Below are 27,425 nucleotides of genomic sequence, written 5' to 3' on the forward strand. Positions count from 1 at the left end.
TTATCTGAAAGCCATTAACTGCAAAAGCAGGGCAGATAAAGGCTTTCAGCAGCAGGTGCCACATGATTGCCCACTTCTTCACAGGGCCTTTTAACTTGTTGTTTTCCACTGCCTGGCAGAGATGGGAGCTTCCCTTACCCCATCCCCAGCACTGATGTACTGATGTTGCCCAGGGAGCCGTGAGCACTCAGCGATAGGGATGATGGAGACAAACTGTCAGAGGATGATGCTTTATTCCATCAGTTCCTTTCCAGTGATGTTTAAGCACATCTTGAGTTCAAGTTCCACACTTTCAACTCTTTAAGAGATCAGGATCTCACTGTGGTTTTATGAAATAAGAAGGGTTAATGTGTCAGGCATCCCCACTCACCATGGAGGAGTTTAGTTCTGAATTTGGACAGGAATCACGAGGCAAAAGGACTGAAGGACTCGCCATAAACTGTTCATCTAATAGCGCTGGTGGAGGAGGATTCAGTTCTTAATATATCATTAATATCCACCACTATAATTAGCAGCTGGATCCTTAGAATGAAGAATGGATTCCTCTTGGGAACAAAGCAAAAAAGGGAAATATTTGCCAGGCACGTTTACCAGTCCAAAACCATTTCTAGGTGAAACTTTAGAGGGCAAGATGCTAAACTGAGCACAGCCCTCAGGAAATGAGCCCACCTCACCCTTATGCTGGATCTATCTGAAAACCTGCCCTGGGTAATGTGAAGCAGAGGCTGTTTCCCATCGCTATCAGCTCTCCTGATGGTGAGCAGCACCACCTTGCTGGAACCTTCAAGAGAAACAGGAAGAACACACACAAGTGCAAAATGCAATTGTATAAGCAAAGTGGATCGGGGTGGAGAGGGAGGGGGCACTGCCCTACAGCTCTTGGGTAAAGCTGGCCTGTACATAGCTGGGCATGGAGGTGATGGGCTGATGGTTGGACTTAATGAGCTCAGAGGTCTTTTCCACCCTTACTGATTCTATGATCCTATGGGCTGAGCGCTGCCCTGGGAGCTGCCAGTGCTCATCTCATAGCACACACTGCGTTCCAGGCCCCAATACTGCAAGGATGAGATCACAGCTGAACTTCGCACACGGGCTGCCAGCACTAGAGGCCGCTGTCCTCCCGCATACAGGAGAGCAGGCAGCGGTGGGCTGCAGGCTGCAGGACCCCCTGAGACCCCAGCAGCTGCTTGCAGCATTCAGAAACCAGAAGGGAGTCAGCTTACACTGGGAAGAACTGGACGGGCAGGAGATGCTCTGTGCACAGCATCCATATGTCTGTAACTCACCCTCAGAGCTCAGCACTCAGCCAGACAAATGCATTTGGAACATGAGACTGCTCTGTCCTGGCACGAGATCACCAAATTGACCCAACAGCAACGCTCAGCACCAGCTGCAAAGTGCCCACGGAAGAGAAATAAGCAATGGAGTGCACAACGATGGGCTGGGGAGGATGGCAACCTTCCAACCTGCCAGCAGTGCATTGCAGTGCTTGCTGCAGCATGGGGGGGGCTGAGCTGCTGCTGGGTCCCTGTGAGCCCTGCATGCAGTGTGGCTGTTCTGTGCTCACCCATGCACACACATCACTCCTGTGCTGCCTCCTGCTTTATTTTCCTTGCTGGTTTTTCCTCTCTTCTCCCCTTCTTTCTTTTCCTGAAGGTGTGGGGTTTGACACACATGATGATTTTTCAGCTACCTGACCAAAGCAGGGAGCCAGGAAGGAGATGTAGGTGAAACACCCCAGGGGAAATGCTATGGTGGGTCAGGGCCAACCTGCTGGCTTGGAAGACAATGTCAAACAACAGCACTGAGAGCTCTGCTGTTCACTCCTCCCCAGACCTCACAGTCTTCTGCTTTAACCTTTGGCTCCACACAGATAATTTAAGGCTCCGCGTTCTAAGACATCCCTGTGATCTAATATTAGATGATAAGCTTGTTTATGTTTTTGTTGCTAAGAGAAAGCTGGAGCTTTGGAAACACTGAAGCAGACCAAATGCTACTACAACAGCTGCCGGTGGGAACTGAAATCCATACAGTGCTTCCCTGACAACTGTTTGCCATTTTCCCTTTTTGTTTGGTTTTACTGAACTCGGCCTCCTTCCAAAGTCAGCCTTCCCCATATAGGTGACCCCTCCTGTCTCTGTAAGAACACATTTCCTAGTTCAGTGCATGCAGGCTGTTACCCCATCAGCAGAACCTGCTCTTAGAGCAGACACACACACACACACACACACAGGAGGCTTCCTGTGCCCTTAAGCACAATGCATCACTGCATATTTTGCTCAGTAGTTTCAAAGCTTCTCTTAACACGTTGGGAGGGTTTTTCTGGCTTTTACCTCTGCATTAGCATAATTCATATAAAAGATGGTCTTGTAGGTCCTTTCCAACCTTGTGATTCTACAACTCTAATTGGAACGCAGGAGACAAACAGATCTCCTATATTATTTATAGGAACTGATCTGGCAATAAATGCCAATGCAGTAATATTAATAGATGCTCTTTTTGGCATTTACAAGTACTGTCAGTCAGGTTGTGTGTCTGCAGACAGTGCCAGAAGTCTGGGAGGGTTTACAGAGACCACTTCTCCTGGGAAGAATCCAATCCAAACCCTCTGCAGCTTTATTCTGGATTCGCCAAGATAGAGATACTGTCATGAGAAGGTCTGAAGTGTGAACAGAGAGCACAATACACACTCTGTGCTCCTCTCCCAAGGTCCCTTTGCACCACAAGTATCCTTTGGCAGCTCATTTCAATTCAATTGCAAATGATACCGAGTCAACTGATCGCCAGCAAAACACCCAGGAGCACACAGAGGCACTCCAAGCAGTGAACATTCAGTCTCCTTGCAGACCCCAAATAATAAGCTGCAGTAGCTACGTCCAATTATTGCCCTGCATACAGAGCTGATGAATGCAGTTCAGCCTGCAGTGCCTTCCAAGCACTACCTGGGTTAGCTCTGGAGAGCCTTACAAGTCTGAGTATTTTCCAACAGCACAGAGCAGCCTTCTTTCTTGGATCTGCTGCAGCTGAAGCAGGGAGAAGCCCACAGCAAGCAGGCACTCCGTGTGCTGGAGGGTCCTGTGGCTGACTGCAAGGACAGATCCTTGCAGGAATATATAGGATCACTTGATACTCTGTACTTAAATGCACACTGTAAGTTTCCTTTGAAAAGAGCATCAACTGATTCAGGCTTATACTTCCTCAGTCTTCATATCATAACTTAGACTGATACAAAGTGCTGCTGCTGGAACAGCCTTGGCTGCACAGGGCAGACTTCCACCTCCATTCTGAGTCTTCTTTCATAGCCAACAGAAAGCAGCAGATGCTGCTGGAGCACAGTCTGTCCCACCAGTATCACACATCTCACACTCCAGCAGCGTTTGCTTTGCCCCACTAACAGGAATACAGGGCTCTTGCACAAGGACATCCCCATTGGGCACACGTAAGCTTAGCAGAGGGATGCACTTTGAACATATCTCACTGCAACGCTCTTTTTAGGAGGGGATTCACATTACAGAGCCCACTGTGTGCTGCCTGTTCCTGTATACACAGAGGTCTCAGGGACTGAGATGAGTAGCAGAGATGACGACTGAAGGAAAAGGCTGAGACACACTGAAAGGCCAAGCAGACAAATCCCCAAACTAAATGCAACCTTCAGGTTCTGAACTGATCATCACCAAAGCCTCCAGCTTCACACAGCACCTGAGGAACAGCTCTGCCACCCCCACCAGCACCACCACCACTGCAGATGTGACCACAGAGGAGGAACGAACCACCCCAGCACTGCCCACTGACCTTCTGCGCTCCCTGGCTTCCTCAGCAGAGCAGTCCTTTCCTGTGGTTGAGGCAGCACCGGCATTGGCAATACCGTTAGCAGAGCCACGTACAGCACGGTTTGTGATTACACCTAGGGGGGTGCTAGCAGAGAGGCCCTCTGTATTTTTCTCTACGGCAGAATCAGTTTGTTGCCTGAAAGGGGCTCTGAAATAGAGAAGACATAATGGAAAGCAAAGCAAGTCAACTCAACTGCTAACCGAGACCACCACCACCTCAAGGGAGCACCAGCAGCTCATCCTCCCTGCTGTGGGTTGGTGTTAGCAGAGGGAACTGAGCACATTCAAACCAGTTTATAACAATGTGTAGAGGAATAAGCAGGAAGAATTCAGAGTTAACGACCGCATCCCCATCTGCAGCAAAAGCTATCACAAATGTAACTGGTGAATAGGCAGAAGGAATGAACTCCAGAGCCTGTATGCTGGATGCTGGAGAGCAGCCCTGTGTCATTACACAGGGCAGGAGGGGTGTGAAGCTGAGCTCACACATGGGCTGCTAACTGCATCCTGGTGCAACCACGCTGCAATCTCTTATCAGCAGTTCCCGTAAGGAAGTACATTTCCAATCCATAATCCAGAATTGAGGACTTCCAACCCAAGTGCTGACTTTGTGCAGCGTTATCTCAGCTGTTACCTGGTGTACTGGCGGGTGGATGCAGAAGTGTTCGCACCGAGAGGTGTGGGGCAGGCAGAGGCAGGTTGCCACGGGGTGCTCAGTGAGGTAGATGAACCAATGGCAGTGGGTGAGGTAGCTAGAGATGTATTGCGACTGGCTGAAATGTAGGGACTGCTGAGGTCACTACTTCTACCAAATGAAGCACTGTAAAAACATCACAAAATCAGGTCCTTCAGAGCACAGTAAACATTCAACAGCACAACCCCACAGCTGAGCTCGCAGCTGAAAAGGGTGAGAGCATTATATCTCAGCAAAGTGTATGCAAGGAGATTATGGCACACTGGAGTCGCTGCAGATCAGCCACACGGAGGCTGGTGTGGCAGCACACCTTTCAGATAGATCCAGCTGAGTTCCAGGCAGAGAATAACAGGGGATCAGTGAAGATCAGGGAAGGGAAAAGTCCTGCTGTGGCACAAGCAGCACACAGCAGAGCGGTGCTGTGTATGGGGAACAGTGGGGACAAAGAGCAAGGATTCTTCTGGGAGCAGGGAAGGAGTGAAGGACAGCAGCAGGTCTGACTGCATTGCTTCCCAGCGATGCCCAGGACTTCCAGGTTTAAGAACCTGTTTTCAGTGGCTTAAAGACATCAGTTCAGGCTCCAATGGGTGCACAAATGGCCCAAACTGGAACAATCACTACCAAAATTGTCCCAAAATACTCAAGAACGAGCAAAGGAAATGCGTATTTTGCCATTTTGATGCAAAACCCTTAAAACCATCTCTACTGAAAAGCTGTAAGTGCTCATACTTTGAAGGGCTTTCATATGAGGACGTCCCCTTCTGCTTCTTCAGAAGAAAATCACCTTAAGTGAGATTAGCTGTGCACCTCTAAGAACAGATGATGAAAGGTGGCAAAAATCTCTATCACGTGCACCTCAGCCCCATATCCAGGCACTGCTTGTTGATGGCACAGAGAAAACAAGCATTCATGCACAATCTGGGATCCTGACACACCCAGCAACTGGTATTCCTGGCTGCTACTGGTCGGACCGGGCTGTCTGCAGGATGAATCAAAGGCTGGGAAGGCTCTGTTGCACCTCCTGCATCCTAAATGACTCCCATGCAAGCACACACGGAGGAAAGTGGTTGATGCAAAATGCACCAGGAGGAAAAGCTGACCTAGAGGAAAAGCCAGGACAAAGAATTGCAGGTTTATGAGAAAGCCAGGTTAAATGGGCTGGAACTGGATGTCAGCAGTACAGCAAGAGTCCAAGAGAGCAGCCTGAGGCTGAAATAAAACTTGCAAGGGACAGAACAACAGCCAAGGACAGGAGGTCGGAGGAAGGATTCGGTCCAGGCACTCAATTTGCAAATTAGTTTTATATGCCAAGGCACCCAGCCAGCCCAGCCAAGCAGCTGGTCCTTACAGAGCCAAAGAGAGACTGGAGCACCCTGGAAGGCCTCTATGGGGAGAAGCATTACATTTGGGCTCTTCAGTTGATGGCTGCTTGCCATATCCAGGTCATAAAGGAACAAGCAAGTTATTGTCACCAGGTAGCAACCTCCACTGGACTCCAAACAAAGCTTCCTCTGGCAAGTCGGCCCCTGCCCTGAGCACAGGGGAGCAGGAAGTCCTTTTGGATGGAACTGCCTCCTGTTCTGAGCTCTCTGCACCAGAAGCAAAGCCTTAAAGGAGAGTGAGAGCAGGGAGCTAAACCTGGCTGCCGTGGGCGTGCAGAGAGAGCAGCCGTGACGTCGCAGAGATGAGGGGGAGAAATCAGGGCCTGCTGTACTGAGAGGATGACTGCAGTGGAACATGCAATAAGGGAAGGAATCAGAGGAGGAGCCTGGAAAGAGCTGGTGGAAGTCCTGGGGGAGCAGGGCTGGTGTGGCACCATCCTAGGAGAACACAAGGCAGAAAGGCTGCAGTGCAAAAGGGTGGCTGCAAAACTGATGAGAAACCTGGTTGGGAAGGGAGGAAAGGGGAGGGTTATGGAATAAGACCTGATAAGTGCTTCAGAAGAGAAAAGGTAGTGGCTGAAAATGGGAAACAGCAGGATGGAAGGAGCACCAGGTGCCTGGAGAGCAGAGATGTGAGGGAACTGAGAGGGGAAGAAGGAATGGAAGAGCATGGCAATGGCATTGTGCCCCTACATACATGCACATAGCTCCTTTAAAATCTGAAAAGATTTCCACGTGCACTAACAAAAAAGTTTTGCACAAAATATGTGACTTCTTGTTATTTAACATGCTGCCATAGGGTGTTTTCTCAGAGAGAGCTAAATGGGATTTGCTTAAGGAAATGGGTCACAGCGGTCACTGTTAAGAACAGCGGCCTAACTGTGACCCCCACTCCTTAATTAAGGATTGCTGAAAGCCAGGACAGAGGAGAAGGCTGCTCTGAAGCCATTTTAGCTTCAACAACCGGACCTCCAAAACCAGTTGGTGATGGGAGCTGGGATGACTGGCCTGACCTGCTGTGATGGCTTTTATGCCAACAAAAATGAGTGCCTGCAAGTATCTAAAATGGAAAAAAAAACAACTGAAAAAGTGTTTTTGTTTTGGTGTGAGGCATCTTTGACAGCTGATGCCAAAGGAAGGATGCTGTATTCATTCCATCTGCAATGCTAGTTTTCCTCCAAACACTTTAACTGATGTGAACTGGCTGTTCAAAAGCCAATATACACTAAAACAGAGAATGGGGTGTCAGGTCTGTGCTCTGCTCCTTAGTGCTGCACCCAGAGAGAAGAGGGAGTGACAGTCCCTACACCATTAGAAAAAGAGGTTTAACATTTGCTTCTATTCAAGCTGAAGAGCATCTGTAAAATTACTGCAAGCTCTCTTGTTCCCATGGAGAAGAAAACACTTTTTCAGCACCTGAATGTGATCTGCTGGTGGTGTTTACCTTTTGTGTGGGGGTCTCATAAAGCACTCAGAGCATAACTGGGTATCGTTACAGGGATTAGTTAAACACTAAGGTAAAGGGGAGAGCATTCATCCTGTCAGCAACATGCAAGTATGTCATGTTCACTTTAATTCTCTCTTTCAAAATGAGCTTTTATCCTCCAGAATTGTTTTCCAAATACTACCAACGCTCTGCTGAGAAAGAGCTTATCACAGGCAGCAGGTTCTGCTTCTCATCTTAGAGGTGATGTAATCTATACAACTGCATTCATTTCTCTGTGCTCCTCTACTGAAAGCCATGAGGGGACAGAGGGCAAATGGATCCCAGATTTACTGCTTGTGCAGTCACACAGAACTGTTGCTGTCTGTAAAGAAGCCCGTGTGTCCCTATAATCCATCCTTTACTTGGCAAAGCTATTCTGTGTAATTGCTCATACTCCAGCATCTTCCTACAGAAGGCCAGAACTCAGCCTTTGGGAAAAGACTAGCAAAATATCACCACCAGCTGAAGCTTTTGCTGATCTCTGTGCAGTTTAACCAAGGAAATGCAGCACAACTGTGTGAATGCGGAACTCAATCTGATTCTGGATCAGGTGAGGCAAAAAGGCAATGCTCATGAAGTTTCAACAGACAGCCATTTCGGTGATGGGCTGCCTCAGACCAGGCAGCAGCAAGGCATGCCAGCTGCAGGAGGCCAAAGTTTTCCGATGCAATCAGCTGCTGCTGGTTGGAGTGCCTTTAGAGAGCCACGCTACAGTGGCTGACCTGTCATCATATCCCAGGATAGATGTGAAGTCACTGGAATGGATCAGCAGGTCAGGAAAAGTCTGCTGCCTCAAGTGGCTGTTTCACCTTTTGTGGAAATGGGTCTCTGTGCTCTCAGCAATTGGACAGACTGTCCCAGAACAGGACTTACCTCTACCAGCAGAAGTACTAGAACACAAAAACTGCACCTCCTCCCAAACCTCAAGCAACTGCTCCATCTCCAGCACAGCTACTTAGTTCAGGCTCTAGAATTTTGTGGATAATTATCTACAATCTTGAAACATTTCTGCTCTTCTCCTTAAACACGAATGGCACAGCAGCACAACAAATCTGCACACGCTGATTCGCTGGTTCCCAGCAGCAGCTAAAATAAAGGTGATGCGATGGAGCAGCACTTGCACAAAGGGCTGATGTTCCTTTTCTCAACGTGGCCAAAAGCTCAGAAATGCATTATTTGCCCCATCAGCTGAAGCCACTCATTCACCTCATTCAGAAATGGCCACTACCTGCTGCTCCAGGAAAACTGAGCCTTCGCCTTCCAGAGAGGTAAAAGACACTGACAATTAAGGAAGCTACCAATGGGATACTTTTCTGACTCTGCTGGGCTACCAGCAATCAGAAGTTGCCTCTACAATTTCACACACACTGTGCAAACTGTGTCCTTACGGCCACAAGGAAATGATTGCAGCCATCAGTCATGCTGTCCTAAATCACCCATAAGAACACTGCAATTCCCCTGATAACATTAATGCCATAAACACATGTTAATGTAAACCAAAACCAGCACTAAACTACTACTTACCTGCTAACAGCTATCTGAATGCTGAGTTCAGACTGTAATTACTTTATTCTCTTTTTATGACCAACTTCCCTTTTATTGTCAAACCATAACACTAACATAAAACTGAGAAAAAAAACCAACATTTTTCATTGGAATTGTATGAACAAGAGTATTTAAATTCAGCCAACTATAAGCCAAATAAAAGTGATGGTCTCTAAGGGGATTATTCAGCATGACAGATGCTGACAAGCCTTGGTTTGTATCTTCTGCTCAAGGCCTGATGCAACAAGCAGAGGGAGGCATGCTAAGAGTAGAGCTGATCGCAGACAACACACACAGAGGAGAACAGGGCGTACCTTTTCAAGTATGTAGATACGTAGGTAGGAGGTGCACCAGAATGGGGAGCTTCGTTTCCTTTTGATTCATCCCTCCACATCTGCCGGCTGTAAGAGCCGCTCCGCACGATGTTAGCAGCTGATTCTCTAATGCAAGAGAGAGCACATGGTTTGTTTAGAAAACCTCTCAGAGTCTGCGTCTGGTTCCTGTACAGCCCCCAGCACAAACCCTTCCCTCACACCCACCTACGTGCATCACTGCTTTCACTCTCTGTAATGCTTATACTGGCCAGTTTCCGTGATTATCAGCTGTATTATCTAAGAATCAGAAGATGATATTTTGCATGAACGTCCTTTTCTAGTCCAAAGACTTGTAATTGAAGGTTTAGATTGGCCATAAATTCAATGTCATGTATTAAACAACGTCACCTCGTATCAAAACAGCGCGGCACAAATGGAACAGGTGTTGCAAATACAAGGAAAATATCTATAATTAAACTATTAATTCTCTATCATGCAATGATAGAAGTAAAAGCCACACAGCATGACAAATCCCCTGCTATATTTAGCAGTATAAAACAGAATATTTGGCAATAGCTAAAATAACACATCAATTTATGGGTTACGTTATCAGCAGCCACACTTATCTATTGATCTGAAATTGGGGCTTTCTCCTAAGCCACACTCCAGCACTGTGCCTTATCCTGCTCTGCTTTTGGACAGGACCTTGAGCTTTTAAAGGCAACGCTCATCAGCCCGCAATTAATGATCGTTTTTCAATTGCAGTGTCTTTCCAAATGCCCTTTCAGACATCTGTGGTTCTAAGAAGTGATATTCAGCTGTTTTGAAATGAAGGAATATCAGAAAAAAACCCCTGTGCTGTAGAGTACATCTGGGCACCATCTGTTTGTGCAGCTCAGTCCTCCTTGCTCTCTGCTTCACAGAGCAAAGGACACTTACCAGCACTCAGCTGGAGATGCCACTCAATCCAAGCCACTGCCAAAACCTCTCAAGCTTATCAGTCATTTAAACACAAGTTGTCTGCTACAGTCCAAATCCCAGCGCCAGCTGAGATTAAGCAAGAACACAGCAGGGAGGTTCCAGCAAAAGATCAGCAAAGAATGTCAATCTGTTCTGAAGCTCCCTCCTGGTGGTCACGTCCTGAGACATCTCCACAACTGATCACAGTAACTGCTCTGTGTGTGCCTGCTCACCACTGCTGTGCAACTGGCTGAACATGAGGCCAGCTGAAAGCTTCCTCCACACTGTAATCCATATGAATGGCTAATTTCATCCACAAGTACACCTTGATATACTGGGTATTCATCCCATTTATACTTTGGTTCTGCCCAGAGGCAACTACAAACAACCCTCCAAAAGCAGCCCCTGCAACCTGAACAGCTCTGCAGTGATACAGGGGTGGAGAAAACAGTTGCTTGTCCTGCTTAACTAAATGAAAGGCAACGTACCAGAACTTAATGTAAATACCTGTGCAGATAGGACTGCTATAAAAATATGACCATTAATATAGGAAAAAAGATATTCCAGAGGAACTGCCTGCAAGACTGAAGCTGAGCCTTACATTCAAGTCTCACCTGTTTTCTTTCTCCTCTATGTCACTTGCACTGCTCAGTCTTCTGGGGGCTATTGTGGCAAGATAGCTCCTGTTCTCTTTATCCTGATGAAACAGAAGTAATTCAGCTGTAAATCTGATATACCTACAGCACATTCACAGACAAATAAATTCACTATCAGATTTATTCAATCACAACAGTATTTTCCTGTCTAAGGACAACTTCTCTTGGGTAAGAAATGTGACAGCATAAAAATATCCACCTCAAAGATGATTTCCTGAACAGCACCTTAGTAAATCTAACCAGCTTCCAACTAGAACTGCTTAAAAACGGACAGTAGTTACAGCTAGTGAATACATGGAAAGAGATTCACAAACACAGCTGGAAGATAGAGAGGGAATCTATTTAGATGATGTGGAAGGAGAGTTTGTGCTACTGTCTGGGTTTGATGTTTTCTGGTGAAGAATGGGCTATGCCAGATCAGGAGCCCATTCAAAACTGAGATAGAAACAGGTTGAAGGGGCACAGAACTCCAGTTCTGCAAGGACAGCTGTGCCAGGATTGCAATCATTAGGAAAAAGCACGTGTGTGTGCATATACAATAAAAAGAACTAGAGACACTCAAACCTGTTAAGGATACAAACCCAGCAGTAAGTGAAAATTAAAGAGAAACTGTCTTAAAACTGCAAGGTAAACATCTCAACTGGGATACAGTACAAAATCTTTGTGAAACACGAGCCAAACCTTTTCTTTGCTGTCCAACAACGCAGATATCCGAGGGGTGGATGAAGATCGATAGATAGAAGCAGCCTTATCTCTCTGTGCCTCACGAGTGGCAGTGACCTCACTCAGTGTGTTGTGGCTGCCAGTCTTCCGCAGACCCAACCTCCATGAGGAGGGCGACTCATCCTTCTGCTCATCAGACCTGTTGAGCCAACTGAACTGCAGAGGGGGGAAAAAGGAACATCAGAAGGTGAGAGCACTGCAAGGCTCCATTTTAGTTCTGAAAAATGCTTCAGTGGGCCTCACTTTATGCTGGGCTACACCCAAGGTGCATATTTGATAACATGCACAACTTTGGACCCCACAGCTCAATAGCAGTGTAGAAGAAGGGGAAGAGATTCAAAGGCAACAGGTAGAGCAAGAGAGCTTTTGTGTGAGCTGTGTAGGAGTCATCAGGCTGAGATGGGACTGACAAAAAAGGGCACACAGAGGGGTGAATCAGAATCCACTATTCATCATTCCTTCTCATAAAGGAACTTCAGCTAGAATTGGACAGAGAAGCAACAGTTTGATTTGAACAAGAAGTCAGATTTTGGTAAGAGGCAAAAAGTTAAGAAAAATGATGGCTTAGCAAGAATCCTTTTCCCTCTGGCACATAACTAGTGCTTCATTTTTGCAACAGTGCCTTCTGCCCTCCATATTCTGGTGCAAAAAGAAACGAGAAGCATAAGATACACATCTGAGGCAAAACACGGTGCCTCCCAGTGCCATCTGGCTGAGTGATGCATGAGGGGGAGAATTCAGATAAGATTTCAGTAACTGCTTCACCTTTGAAAAGCCTTCACAGCCTGTCTATCTAGTCACAGGCAAACCTTATCCTCTCTGCTTACTGGGCTGTAACGCTGTGTCACTGAATAAACAGGTCTGGCAAATGACACACTTCAGCCTAGGATGCCAAATTCAGTCCGATACCTCATAGCACAACCCTCTGGTGAAAGAGCTGCTGGTAAGAGACCAGCATCACCTACCTCAGAGCTGACAGGGGCACACAGCACTTGCGGCAAGTAAGGTTTCCTTGTGAATGCCAGGGTTTGTTTCTGAAGGTAATAGTCTAGAAGAGGCATTGTATGATACAAATATCCTCCTCTGTGCCAGACTTCTATAGCTGTTAATGCAGCATCTTTACCAAAATCAAAGCTGACTCCCAGAGGCAATTCAGGAAAGCACAGTAGTATGCAGAGCGTCTACTTCCCAGCTAACCCTACTGCTTTCAAGCACTGTTCCAGTCCCTGCTGATTCCAAATTCACTTACCCTTCTGGCAGATGCAGTGAAGGAGTTGGACTCTGGTGGTGGTATTTGCTCAGTGATGCTGGGCCTGCTTTCGTGGCTGGAGTGGTTGGCAAAGGACTCTTCCTTCCTTTCTACAGTTTTAAAAAGAAACCAAATGTTTCAGTATCACATTTTCCAAGGCCCTTCTTGACAAGCACACAAGTTAAGAGTTGCTGAACATAGATCACAAAGATGATGCCAAGGCTAAACGAGCTTTACTATAAGGAGGCTTTCTATTCACTAAATAGTTACTTCCACAGTCAGCAGGTGGATATATCTGCTAAGCAAACCTTTAGGACTTCACTCCCAGGTAAGAAAAGCTTCTGAGAAAGAAAGTCTGCCTTTAAGTGAGACCACTCACCAAACACAGCCCAATTTAACATGCCTGGGAAATGTCCTCCCCCCACCAACAATGCAACGTTTTCCTCTCCCTCAGTGAATAAAAACCTCATTCAGTTGTCTTCTACCATCTTGCAGCACACACACACATACACTTGAAGTAAGACTGCAGGATGTCTTTAACACAGTTAAAAAAAAACGCAGCTCTCAAATTCAGTCTGGGTAACTATTAAGCCTCAAACTGCACTGCATCTCACCTGACTCCTTTTCAGCATCTGATTCTGAAACTTCATCTTCTTCAGCTTCTTCCTCTTCTTCAGAGCTAGAACTGCTGGAGTCCTTGTTCTCTTCCTCCATCTCCACGGTCTTCAGCCTATCTTCCTCATAGAGAATTTTCTCTTTGCTGTAAGAAACAGGAATTTTAAGGGTTACCAAGTGAGTTATTTCTGAGCTCTGCTTCTCAGGAACACACAGACATGATTTGCTATGCACAGAAGATGCAAACTGACAAAAATCAGTCTGTATGCTCTGCATCCCAACCCTTCCAGCACTGCCCACCTCCCATGGATTGCAAAGCCGGTTTCCCATTTCCTAACTTTGTGGGCATTTCTCAAGAGTGAAGAAATGTGGTATCCTCTCTTTTCCTAAGGAAACACAATCCGCCATTGAGGCTGTACAGCTCTGCAGCTGCAAAGCAGTTCTCAGCCCAAAGGTCAAAATGATGAACAGGAAGAGAAGGTGGGGACCAAACAGCAGCCCAACTCCTTGCACTGGCACCCAATGGGTATGGTAAGAACCATCTAGGACTACATTAAAAAGAGGCTGAATTTGATAGGAATCAAGAAACAGGCACAAACAGCAGCAGACCTTTTAAAAGCAGCTGACAGTTTACAGGTGCTGCCCTTTTTTTGTGTGCAACTTTATTTTGTTCTTCAAAGAATGATAAAGAAACATACTTCATGAAGACTCCGCTTTGAGGTTTGCCATTCATGTCAGCTTCAATCAGCTTATTCCTCGTCTCCTTCTCACTTCGCAGCTGTCCAGGAGTCCAAGCAGATTGCAGAAAGAGAAAGAGACATCTTAGCATGGTGCTTCAGCACACCACTAAAATGCATGGTGCAAGGACACCTCAGCCTTGTTAGATGAAAAACACTAAATCTGCCTAGCAAGCACCTTCAGCAGGCGCACATCTGCAAGAGTGCTGCGTGTCCTGGTCTAGAGCTCTATCAGCATGTAGCTATAGACACAGAGCCCATCCTTAGCCTGCAGCTGCAAGGCAGTAAGGCTCAGCAGGAGTCTGCAGCAGTCTGTGCTGAGACTCAGAATCAAAGCGTGACGTTCATGGTACTGCTCTGCACCTGCTCACACAGACACAGAGCTGGAGGTCCATCCACATGCAGTCGGACACCCATGAAATCAGACTGGATTCAGCTTAAAATTTGCTGTCTGTGTCCCCATTAATGCACTTACAGTCAGGGGAAATCATTCAAGAATGCCCAGCATAGGGAGGGCAGATCTCCCATGTGGGTGGGCCATTCTAAAACCCCTCAGTGCCAAAATTCAGCACTGGACACAAATACCTGCAATCCATGCAGCAACCAAAGTGATCTCCCAGATAGAAACGTGTCCCTTCTGATGGACAAGACTGTAACCACAAAGAAACCCAACAAAACTAAAAGCACAGGGACAGCTGAGGTTAAAGAAATGAATAATGACCACAATTAAAGACTCACTTTGAAGCCTGTCCCCTTTGGATCACGTCTAGCTGAGTGACTCTTCCTGTCTGACAGAAGGAGCTGACAATGGCACAAGAATGAAGAACTCTGGAAATTCAGAATGTCGGATTCTTCCCTTCTTTCCAGTTCTGCTAAAACTTGCCACGTTCATTTAATAAATAGGGATGACCTTTATCTGGTTACTATCGCCTGCATAGCAAGCCTGAAAATAGGTCAGCACACATCCAAATAGGTCTCGTGGCTGCTTCTGTTGCTTTTCTTCTGAAGAATACATTTATCTGCACTATCCTGGTGCATCTGCATAGGAGGGAACCCACAGTGCAGTGCTGGTAGTATTTATCAACACCTCATTTAGGGAGAAGCTGATTAATTTTTAAAACCTTTCTGTGAATGCTAAGGATGCTATTTAAGGGTGACAGCAGCTGGGCTGTGATCAGAGCTCGAGTTCTACCACCCACATCATCAGTTCCTCAAAATACTCCACTGGGTTTTACCAGCAACGCTCTCATTATGTCTGCTTCTGAATCCAACGCTTTAAATGATATTTTCTGATATTTATGATTATTTTCTAGTACAAAAGATGTTGGGTTGGTTGTTTTTGGAAGCACATAATTGCACAAACCAGATGAAATAGGAAAATAAGTAACCCTGAACCTACTTTCTGGCCTGGTGACTGCCTTTACTTTGATCAAGATACATTTCTGCCTTTTTTTTTTTCCTCCTTAATGACAACTTTCTGCTATTAAATCCATCCAGTATCTCAGCTACATTATGAAGCAGCAGCTTAACATGGTTTGGAAATCAGAGATTGTTCTTAACAGTGACAATGCAATCCCTCAGATACAAACACACTGTGGCCTTGGGTAATTGCTCATTAAGTAAAGAGCAGTTTGACATTACAGAGTTTGTCAGCAAACAAAAGCAACGGAAGGAGCAATTGCAAAGACGAGCTACACATTATTTAGCAGCTTGCAGAACTGTGCATGTCAGCAGACCTTGATACCATCCAGTTTTCTACATTCCTATCTACTGAAAATACTGGTGTATTTAGAGATCCTTGAGTGAGTGACACAAAAAATAGCTGCACCTCCACTCCATGCTTCTGTTAATGCCATGTGCTTTAGAGAATATCTGTGCACTGAAGGTGATTGGAGAGGTGGAAAACTACCTGCCAAAAACTCACCACTGTCTGTTTCTTCTGCAGCATTTCTAGATGTTCAACCAGTCCTTCATCGGCCACGTCGAATGGCGTCTGGCCCTGATGCAGACAGAAGACAAGAGGTTATTCAATACAGCATGCCATTAACACTCAAAAAACCCCACTATTTATCAATGAAGAATTAATATGAATGTGCACTACAGCCACTCTGCCTCGATGCTGAGCAATGTTCTGTTGCGCTCTACAGCAGAGAAAGCCAAGTGACGGTGATGGTGGTTTCCTGTCAATCCCTCTATAGAGCAACTTCCACCAGGGAAGCACAGCTCCCTGATTGCTATGGCTCAGATCTAAGTCAAGACTGAAGTATGAGAGTATCTGTGCTGTGAAAAGCACAATCATGGACTGAGAAGGACTGCGAACAACTTGTTCTACTGCATTATTGTGTACCTGAACCTCCTGAAGGGCTGCTCCCACCATCAGCAGGCCAAAAAATCTGGGGGTTATTCCCACATCTGTGGCCATTCACAAATAAGAAAAACCCAAAAAATTACTTTGGTGCATAAAATTTACACCATGATGAGACTTGATGGCTAATGATCAAATAACTACAGATCGTCCTGGCCATCTGACTTAGCAAGGTAATAGTCTTTGACAGGAAATATCTGGCAACTGACTGAAGCAAATACAATTGTGTCTGTTTTTTTTTCACGTCTATCAAAATAGAAAACCCACACGCCTTCTGAACACTTTGGAAAAGCTTCTGATGGCATTAAAAACAAAAACAATTCCCCATATTTTGAATGCCACAGAGCTCACCATGCTAAATACTGCTTTTCTTTTGTTATTCAATATGTTGGGGTTATACCAAAATTAGCCCCTATCTTGGTCCTTGTTTCACCACTGATCTTTTCCAGTAATACCTACAATCTTTTCTTCCTTCCTCCTGCCAAGAGTCCTTATTTCTTGTTGCTTTTAAATGCTCTAGTACACATGCAGAACTGCTCACCATGTAACCTGACATGCTGCTGGATCAAACTGATAAGCAATCATGACACATGGCGATGAAGTTGAAATGCATCTTGCTATGAAATACACTGCGTGTTGTGCCTGCAGTGTCTGTTGTGCTTACTGACCAGCTTGTTCCTGACATCCATGTCACACAACGCCTCTGCCAAGATGGAGCAGGCTTCCTTCACCCCCCAGTGTGCAGCAGCGTGCAATGGAGTCCAGCCATCGTTGTCCTGGACGTTCAGATTAAATCCAGCCTGGATCAAGAGCCTGAGAAAAGAAGCAACATTAGTTCCTGCCCACTCAAGAATGACTTCTGTATTCTCTCCAGAACGTAATCTCTGTAACAAGCGAGTTGAGCAGAGCATCTGGCATGGAAAAGGCACTTGGTAACTCAGGTTTGGTGGTGGTTCTTCTGAAAAACAAGGCCACGTACTGTAGGAACAGTCTGCAAGGAGACAAAACGAGAGGCAGAGAGATTGCTGACTGCCATCACCAGCTGTTAAATGTGTAGGTTAAGTATGGACAACTCCAAATATGTGTTTATGCAGATCAGACCTTGCACAGCTAAAGCAAATCTTATCCAAGAGAACTGACTGGGAACATCCTTTCACCCTATTTACTGCCATACTGTCTTCCACCCGCTGCCCCCTCCTTCAGACCAAAGCACTGTGCTGCAATGCATCCGGGGCTTGAATATTTAAAACCAAAACAAACAGAAGAGAGACAATTGTCTGAAACTTCAGAGGCACATGCACAACAGCACACAAGTGATCAGGTGAAAGAACCGAGCGGCTCACGTATCAAAACTGACTGTTATCCAGCTGCTTAAATACTGAAGGACATCCCAGGGGAATTCTGCAGGTCTGGTACAACTGCCACTGAAAGTTTCCATGGTGGTGTTTCCACCTTCCTTCAGCTCAAGGGAAATCCAGCATGGCCCCAGAACAGCACAACAGCTTTACACTGCTGCTTAATAAAACACAGTGGTGCTCCAGAAGCAGTGTGCTTCCCCATCAAAGAAGTTTTACATCAGGTGCTGACTTTATGTTGATTCTCCAGCTGGCAAAATCGAGGAACACAGTTATTAAGAGACTTGAGGTCACAGAGAAATTCCATGTCTCATTTGAGTCAGCCAGCTGCTGGCTTTCAGCTCCTTTGGTTTAAGTCACTGAAGCTTTGTATTTGAACTTACAGGGTGGCCATAAAACACACAAGAGTGGAACAGTGTCAGCTCTCTGTGAGATCTGTTTATCACTACAGTATTTAATGCCAAGGAGTAGCTGAGCAGAAGTGGACATCTGGCAAATGGGGAAACACAGCTTCCATTGACTGGAGAGAAAACCTCCCAGTAAAAAACCCATGGGACCAACACCCCATATTGTTCAGAGGGATATTAGATTTCTACTCCATATGATCTGTGTTGAATTACCATTCTTGGGCACAGCAGAGATACAGACAGCTCATAACTCAATTATAAGCTCTAATGAGTGAATATTAAGAGGAAGCATAGAGATTAACAAAATTACTTGAGCTTGATAAGAAGCTTCTCTTACACATCAAGTCACATCACTTAAGACTATAAAATATGGAATCAAGGTGGATGAATGTTTCCAGAAAGCATTTCAACCTGAATATAACCAGCTCCATCCATCCATTATTTAGGAAGCTTTACTGCTGGGACATCCTGACTTGACTGTACGTGTAAAAATATTAATGTTTCATTGCCAGGAAGCACTACACTGATCAAGCTTATGTCTATAATGAGCTTATTAGTGCTGGAGCAGTAGAAGCAGAACTGCTACATGGTGGGATCTCTGTCACTGTTGATGGCTACAAGAGCAGTAGCATTAAGTGGTGGGGACACTGAAGCAAGGTGGACACTGCATTTTTCTATTAGTCTGCCATTTTGCTCATGTAAACTGTCAGGGTGTTTGTGATTGCCATGTATGAAACACCTAAAAAGCTATACATCCTCAGGAAAACCACATTCAGTTCAACACATCAGCCACGGGAAGGAGTTCCTACCTCATGACTTCAGAATAGCCCTTTGCTGAAGCAACATGAAGAGCTGTGGCACCCGTCTGAGGCTGCTTTACGTCTTCAATTCTCCCACTGTTCAGCCACTGCCGGGCATCCTGCAGCATCTGCTGCTCCTCTTCTTTCCTTGCCAGGTCTAGGTCTACACCTAAGACAGCAAAGCACAGAAGAGATTATCAGGTGAAAGCTCTCATGCACTGTGCAAACTTAACCTATTTTCCATTTGCTACACAAGATTAATAGCTTATGTCATCTTCCAAAAACATCAGCAAAAGCTCTTTCTGGCAGCTGGGAGATCTCCTGCATCATTGACAGAAACTTCAAAGCAGTCTGACTTAAAGCAAGAATAAATATTCCGTTCTGAAAGCTGAGGCACTGGTTGCAAACTCTGCTGGTCAGCTACCAGCTTAACTGAACCAGCCATGGGTGGAGGGGTTGTATCGCCAATATGCTGCATTCCAGCCTAAAAGAACCAATGCATGAGCAACAATTAACAACAATTAGTTGTACAGGATGTGCAGAAACAATCCTAAGGCATCCTCTGTAAGAGCAGCATAACCCAGCAGTGTTCTCATTGGAAATTCAGTAAGTGAGCAAGCTGCATGTAGAGAGTGCACCAGGGCCATTCCTTGCATGCATTTTGAGGGACATCTTTGATCAGCTCCTTCAAGCAGCAAACCACCAGATGCTGGTAAAACAGTTCTAAATCACTTTGATGATAGGAGGTGGAAATAAAAGGTCAAATTAAAACAACTCGAGATCAATACTGACAAGCAACGGGACCTATGGATCAGTTCTTTCACTATAACAACAACATGATTACCAAGGACATTGTAGGGCATAATACTTATAATAGAACAAAAGAAAACACTCCTCAACTCGAACTGAACTGAGAAATATTGCATGATGTTGCAAAGATTAAAATTGCAAACGGCTTCAAAACAAGAATTCCAAGTTTGCACGATGGTAGCAGCACATCTGTGGATATTAAATGAAACGCTACACATGCTCAGAGATCAAGAGAGACAGCACAAGTCCACAATACAGAAATCCATGGTGGATTCACATAGAAAGTTCATAGAAAGTCCATCTGGCTCAGGAATGCCTCGAGGCACAGAGGCTGCAGGCTGGGAAAATACTTGGGAGGGAAAACATGCACACTTGCCCTGTTCTTGTGCTTGCCCCAGGCATCTGCTCTCAGCTACAGCTGGAGACAAAGCTGGAGGGATGCTTATCTAAAGTTTATAACACGTTTATTCCAGCAATTATTGTCCTTTTAAACTGTGTAAATGGGAAGCTTCTCAGCAGAGCCAGATGGTTGTTTTAGGGCATCTTAGCAGGATGCTACCAACGTGGTGAAGCAAAACAAAATCCTAAGGAGTGTCAGGCAAAATATCTGCTGCAAAAGTGGAATTACTGCCTTAATGCCCTCTTAGGCTCTCAAATATGTTATTACAGCACATGGCTTTCATTTTAAGGAGAAACAGTTTGCAACCTTCAAGAATATCCCTGATGAACTTCGTAGGTAGGACTTAAATCTCTTATACATACATACGAACACCAAACCACCTGCAGATGAATTTCATGAGTATAGAGAAAGTCTTATACTGGCAAAGCAATTAAGGCACTGTCCAAGTCACTTCTACCACTTCACAGGGACAACTCACACAGACACGGCTGATGAGGAAAGGGGTAATAGCAGAGCAGATGGGCTGCACAAGTCTTGGGAAGGATCAGGATAAAGCAGGTCAATCTAGGACACACATAGCACTCCTGGTCCCCACTCTCAGCAGGGCTGCAAATCTCTCTTCAGCATCACCAAGCCGTAGTGAAACCAGACCTTCCATTGGTACCAGAGGTCAGAATTAAATCTCTCTTTTAAAATAAATGGATCTAAACAGAAACCCTTCTCTGTCTGACCGTCATGTATTCAATCCCACTGCTGACTTACCTTGTTTCTTTACTTGTTCCAGAAGCAGGTCCTTCATGGCTGCCTCTTCTGCAATGTCAGACGGGACTTCACCTTCACTGTTCACAGCAGCCACGTTGGCTCCATGACTAATTAAATACCTACATGAACAAGAGCCATGCCAATGCGTCAGACTTCACGTGAAGGCTTCGGAGCAACTAACACAGGAAACCAAGTGGCAGAACAAAGTATACAATCTTCTCAATCAAGTTCACTTACCAAACCAGCATTTCACATTCTTATCACATTTCAGCCCTATAAAAGCTCACTGCTAAGTGCAGTCAGTGGCTCTTGCAAATAACTTTTACTTCTCTGTTAACTACATCATTGCCCCCAGTTCTTGCACTCACCTGAGAGGTGATGCCTTTAATCCAAACTATCCTCAATGTTTTTATTTATTTCATTCAAAAAACAATTAATGCTTCCTTCTAACCCTTATATTTGCCACTTCTTTGGCTCTAGCTATTCCAGCCCTACAGGTCCCATATCTGAGCAGCTCCCAGCACAATTTGCTGGTGCACAAGCAGTGCTGCTAACTTCTCTGGGACAAACACAACTATTTTGCCCTTTGCAAGCATAACAAATGTTCAGATCAGCTGCAGACTGCAAGCCCTGCAATCAGCAAGCATGCAGAGACTCAAATCTTTATTGGGAGTCACCTGCAGCAGGTTACTGCTCTGCCCTAAACATCAGGGCAAAACTCTCCATGCTCTGCTGCACCTATGTGCTCACCAGCTCCTGCCAGCCCTCATGTTTCCCCTCTGCATAGGGTTTTAGCACAGTACCTAACAAAGCATAAATCACTTGAATGGGATCAGTAAAGGACGAGCAGTTATAGGTGCCACCCCAGCAGTAGCAAATTCTGGATTTAATAAAAGAAGGAAGGCGGCTTCTTTCTTTTATTGTTGCTTCCAAAACACTGTATGAGCTTCAGAACATCGATCATTGCTGTACCCACTCCAAAGAGGAGGATGTGCAAAGTGCTACTGATACCCGAATAACCTGAAACTCACTCACTCTGCTATGTTCAGGTAGCCACACGATGCCACTGCGTGCAGGGGGGTCCAGCCCTCGTTATCTTGCTGGTTCACATTGGCTCCATTTTCTACAAGGAACTTCACCATGTCCAGGTTCTCGTCTATACAGGCCTGGGGGAGAGAAGGGAAGAATTGGAGAAAAAAACCAAAACAACCATAAATGCAATGATGTTAAACCAAGTGAACAACTCCCATTGGCAGTTTGTTGGCAGCAGAGGAAGCACACCTTCAAGCAGAGCATCTGCATGCTGGATGGAGCCCCTTGCTCCATCCATTGTAGCAACAGCATTATAGCATCAACATTATACATCCATTATAGCAACAACATTATAGCAACAGCAGCATTTTATAGACATGACTGCACAAGAAAAAATAAAGCCGAATGTGAAATGGCAATATATGAAGTACAGCTTTATTCAGCAGTGCTTATTCTCCTGACTATAGCAAAGTACAACTTTCTCTGTTAGATCTACAGACCCAGCAAGCTATTGAAGGGAATGACAACCCTTTATTAGCTGCTCTATTAACTGCAGAGCTGGAATTTACAGAAACCTGCTAGCTTTGAAGTTGCCAGAAGAAAACCCAGCTGGATTTTCAGGTCTCAGCAGTTCTGTAAGGTGGAATTCCACCTTCCTCAGATTCCTGGCTACAGCAATGATCCGTGTTGCATTTTCAGGTCACTGGAGGCTGCTATTTAGGGACGAGCTGGCAACTTAACACGTGTCCTAGCACACGTGCCTCAGCTAAGGAGCACCAAGCATGACTTGGAGGCAAAAGGAGTCTCATAGGTGTGTTCAGCTATAGGCAGAACCCAGCTCCTCACTATGAGGAAGGCAAGGAGCTCAGTCATGAGTCCCCCCAAAGCTGGGTCCCTTTGCACAGCTTGGTGTGGGTGCATCCAGTCAGGAGGCTTCCAGCTGATATCGAGCAATGCTCACTGCTCTCCAATTTCAGCACTTGCTATGGGAGGGAAGGAAGCATCTCTATGCAAAACCCCCCCAAAGAAACAATCCCGCACTATCTCATACAAATTACTCTTATCAGTGAGTTATTCAGACCTTAATGTGGGAACGCAACCATTACAAATAACTTTTTAGTTAAAGCCAACACATAGAGGTGCATCACAGACAGCTGTGCCTTTCCTGCATGGTTCCTATGGAACACACACTGGGACCAGAAGGGATAATGGGATGAAGCATCAAGGTAGGACAGAGGGAAGGGCAGCTGCCTGGGGCTGCAATGTATTCTTATGTATCCTGCTAAGTATCAACCAAGGAACAGGCACATGTTTGTATAGAACCCCTATCCAAACATAGGATAGTTCCTCAAACCAGGCCATAAGGAAGAAGAATCTCCAGGCTGAGATCTCAAGGCACACATCTGCCCATGCAGCACAGGGAGCTCTCTGCAAAAGGTATCAGCTGGGAGATTCCCTGAGCTACCTGCAGACACCACTCATTGAGAGCCAGAGGGCAAATTTCACCTTCTGCTTCAGCAAAGCAGGTTTCCTGAGGTTATGGAGGAAGGAGAAGAGGGCAGAGAGGAAGTGAAGCAGCCAATGTGTCCTCTCTTAAGTACTATTAATCCCTCAGCCTTAAATTTAGGAGAGTGGTAAGTTCAGTAACCTGAGAGGATCTATCGCTATGCAAAGTCCTCCTCTTTTATGTGATGCGGCATTCCTTGGTACATGGTAGGAATATCTTACATCAGACAGCAATAGCACAAAGCACACACCTGCCTCCCAGCCCAGAAGTGAGGAAAGAGAAGGAGCGCTGCCTTATTGGCATGGAGCTGTTTGATGTGAGAAACTCTCCTCTCCTATTTTGATGTGGGGATTTGCTTTGCAGAGAGTAAAATAGACAAGCAGGCCATCAACAATCCATCCCTCTACCCAGAGACCCCAGCCTGGCTTATCTTCTGCCATTCCAGTACTTTCCGTGGCTATAGATTAGACCCAACCCCTTCTAGAACAGCCATCACATATTCCAGCCTTACTGTGGTGCAAACTGCACCCAGAGCCCATGATCACCACTGAGCTGCTCACAGTGCTGGCTGATGGAGCCCAAAGCCCATTGGTGGGCAGGCTGCCCTCCCCAGTCACACATCCCTTCTGCCCCTGGCAGAGGATCAGCGCAGAGCAGTTTTTTCCATAGGGAGGAAGAGTTCAGCTTCTAAAACCTGCTGATCTGATGCTGCCTTCCCCCTCCTGATAACAGCTGTAGCCCTTCACACACAGCAACACACACTGATGGTTTTTTGCCACCGCTGACATTCTTCTTTAAAGCATGAGCTTTATATCACCAGTAATGAAAAAGGGCCACCAGGAAACGTCACACAACAGTTCTGCAAAGCTCCGCCTGCCTGGCAAGGCTCATCCAACAGCCAGACACAATCTGATCGTTATCTTGAATGAAACCTCATTATTATAACATTGTTAGCATTTGCTCCTTCCTTGGAGCACACAAACCTTGTCTGACTTCTGATGGCTATCAGCAGCTCAGCAGCTGCCAAGGCTGGGCCTGCCTATCTCCTGGGCCTGCCTATCTCCTGGGCCTGCCTGCAGGGGAGATGGCAATGCCAGGAGCAAAAGGAGCAGGGTGGGCAGAGACCTGGGTGGTCACAGCAGCAGCCTAGATCACATATGTCACTGCTTGGAAACAGCACAGCCCCGCTCACTTTTTGGGCATACACCAAACTGAGCACATCCTGCCTTGCTCTGGGGCAGCCTCAGCTCCAGTCCTGTGAGCGGGTTTGGGTGCCATGCTGTAAGAATAACACAGAGAGAACACAAAGGAGGGGTGCCAAAGTGGGAAAGGGTTTTTGGGGTACAAGGTGTAGCTGAGGGCACTGCATTTGGCTCACACCAGTACATTAACACAACCCAGTGCTGGGGTTTTCAAGCTGAAAAGCTGTCATCAGTGCTCAGTGTGTGCACCTCAGCAGCTGTTGGCTGCACCAGCACACCTAACAAGCACAAAGCTGGCTGAGAGCACGCTGCATTGCTAAATGCAGCCCCACTGAGTAAATATTTAGTTTACAAACAGTATATTCCATCACCCGGTGTCATACGATCATGTAATAAAATAGCAGCAGTAATCAAGAGCTCGGAATCAAAGTCAGCCAGGAAACCTGTAATAACTCCTGTGGTTTTAATTTGGGCTGTATTTAATTCTCTGGTGCTCCAGCCTCCGCTGCTGAGGATTAAAGTGAGAAGTTATGCATTTTCTTGAGGCAGAGGTATGATATAGGGGGGAGGAAGAAGACAGGACTTCTGCCTCATCTTCTGTGCCGTGTGCCTCTGCTATGAAGACATCAGTCCCATGACACAGTGCTATCCTGGTAACTTCTGCAGGCCAGAAGAGTGAAAATCTAATAATCCTACTGTGTCACCTTCTCAGGTAACACTCCTCATGGCTCCTGCATAGAAGTCGTGCCTGGTAATGCCACTTGTCACATGCAAATACAGCATGCAAACTGCCTGGTCACACACGCTGCTGTCACAGTGAGCATTCAGGGTGTCAGAGCAGCACAGGCAAATACACACATTTACACTGTGCCTGCAGCCATTCCCCTCCAGCACTGATATCTCAGTGGTTGTGATGCTTTGCCTGCCCACACCTCTAGCTTCCTTCTGCTGAATTATGTTTCTATGCTGGAAACTCAACCTGGGCTCTTTTGGATGGCAGAGGCTGCACCACCCACAAGCTGTAAAAGATTCTGCATGAGATATGGCACAACAAAAGTGGGTTTGGTTCAGACTTCTTCCTAACATTAGCAGCAGGATTAGCTTTGACAACATCAGACAGAACCACATCGTATCAAAACCCACCTAAATGAAGAGCTCGAGTGCTCCTGTAGCAAACACAGACAATGAGAAGCACTAAACTCAAGGCCAAATGTTCTCCCAAGTCCATCTGAGACCACTCCACAGCAGCTTAAGGAGGTTTAAATGCAGATTGCCGGCCCCACCTGCCCCAGCCATATGTTCCCACACCTTCCTATGCACAAGATTTACTTGGCCCGCATTTCAAACTGTAAATCAGCCTTCAGTAAGCAGATAGAGGACAGCCCACCTCCCAGTGCTGCTCCCATTGAGCAGCTTTAGAAATGGTCAGTTACTGCAAAGCAGAAGAACACACTGATGTCAGTGACCACTGACTGCTAACACAGTGGACTGGGAGGAATAACAGACCGTAATATCCTGATGTCACAACACAGGTCACAATATAAGAGATTAAATGACAAGATTTAGGTTATATTCTCCTGACGTAAGTCTAAAATACATGGAACAAGGCTAACCTGGAGCTGCAGGGAGTCAATCTTCCCCTGAATGCAAAGAGAAAATATATGATGTCAATGTATCCCACAAATGGGCAGCAGCCCTTAAAGGAAGGCGAGCCTGATGACAGCTGAACAGCATCAGGGTTAAATCCAGGAACACCGAGAGAGCCCTTCACAGAAAACAAAGAGAAAAGCACTCCTGAAATAGCCTCACAACTGTCAGCACCAGCAACTGCCAGCACCCAGGGCTAACCTTGTTACATGCCTCACCATCCCAGCTCTGCACCTCAGGGGGCTTCTGTCACAACTACCAAATATCCCCTTTCCAAGTGACCCTGTCCTGCAGCAGCATGGCCTGCGTGGGCTGGGAGCATGAGAAGCACAAAAGCTGCCCAACATGAAGCAGTGCTGGGCAGAATCCATGCCAGTCATCAAAAGGAGCTAAGGACAAATCTCTCCCAACCATTAACACAACAAAAACCCAGACGAGCAAGAGGGAGAAGTGGGATGCTGCAAAGGCATAATTACTTCTGGAAACTTCTTGACAATTAGCAGGACTTGTGCTTTAGCTGTGCAATGGCACTGCTGGGAGCACAGCAGCCCATGTGCTGCATTGCTGCTGCCTGGCGCTGTTATCTGCTCCCTGCAGGGTGGCCCTCATATGCTGCAGCTTCCAGCACTGCCTTCTTTAGGCAACAGGAATCAATGCTTTAATGAAAGAGGAGGTCAGAGGGACATGCACACACTGCCCAGCCCAGCACAGCTGGGCAGAACTGAATGTCTCCAGTCAACCCATTGCTTGGGAAGGCACACAGCACTGCCAGCCTTCCTGCCCTGTGCTCAGCATTGCCCATCAAACAGCACTCAGGTGAAACCAGGCAGGTTAGCAACATCAGTGATCCACTGTGCACAGAGCTGGGATCAGCCCTTCTGCCACACTGCCACCATCACTCCTTCAAATCCAACCCGGATCCTTCAAATCCAACCTGGATCATCATC

The 27,425-nt window shown here is 46.1% G+C and overlaps 1 protein-coding gene across 7 annotated transcripts in view; it reads right to left on the minus strand.

The window, feature by feature from the left end:
• The window catches only part of PPP1R12B (protein phosphatase 1 regulatory subunit 12B), a 79,141-nt gene that overhangs the window by 40,176 nt on the left and 11,540 nt on the right, over positions 1-27,425 (minus strand). For 4 of the 7 annotated variants that reach the window (XM_015884831.2, XM_015884833.2, XM_015884830.2 and 1 more), the window contains exons 2-14: positions 22,126-22,256; positions 21,091-21,209; positions 19,128-19,287; positions 17,225-17,369; positions 16,116-16,190; positions 14,153-14,232; positions 13,454-13,599; positions 12,840-12,949; positions 11,549-11,746; positions 10,826-10,908; positions 9,252-9,377; positions 4,465-4,650; positions 3,793-3,978 (exon numbers count right to left, since the gene is read on the minus strand). In XM_015884831.2, the coding sequence (XP_015740317.1) occupies positions 3,793-3,978; positions 4,465-4,650; positions 9,252-9,377; positions 10,826-10,908; positions 11,549-11,746; positions 12,840-12,949; positions 13,454-13,599; positions 14,153-14,232; positions 16,116-16,190; positions 17,225-17,369; positions 19,128-19,287; positions 21,091-21,209; positions 22,126-22,256 (1,745 nt within the window). The remainder of the gene's footprint in view (positions 1-3,792; positions 3,979-4,464; positions 4,651-9,251; positions 9,378-10,825; positions 10,909-11,548; positions 11,747-12,839; positions 12,950-13,453; positions 13,600-14,152; positions 14,233-16,115; positions 16,191-17,224; positions 17,370-19,127; positions 19,288-21,090; positions 21,210-22,125; positions 22,257-27,425) is intronic. The other 3 variants (XM_015884835.2, XM_015884834.2, XM_015884836.2) reach the window with 2 other exon arrangements.

This window comes from Coturnix japonica, chromosome 26, assembly GCF_001577835.2.
Source record: "Coturnix japonica isolate 7356 chromosome 26, Coturnix japonica 2.1, whole genome shotgun sequence".
NCBI classification, from domain to species: Eukaryota; Metazoa; Chordata; class Aves; order Galliformes; family Phasianidae; genus Coturnix; species Coturnix japonica.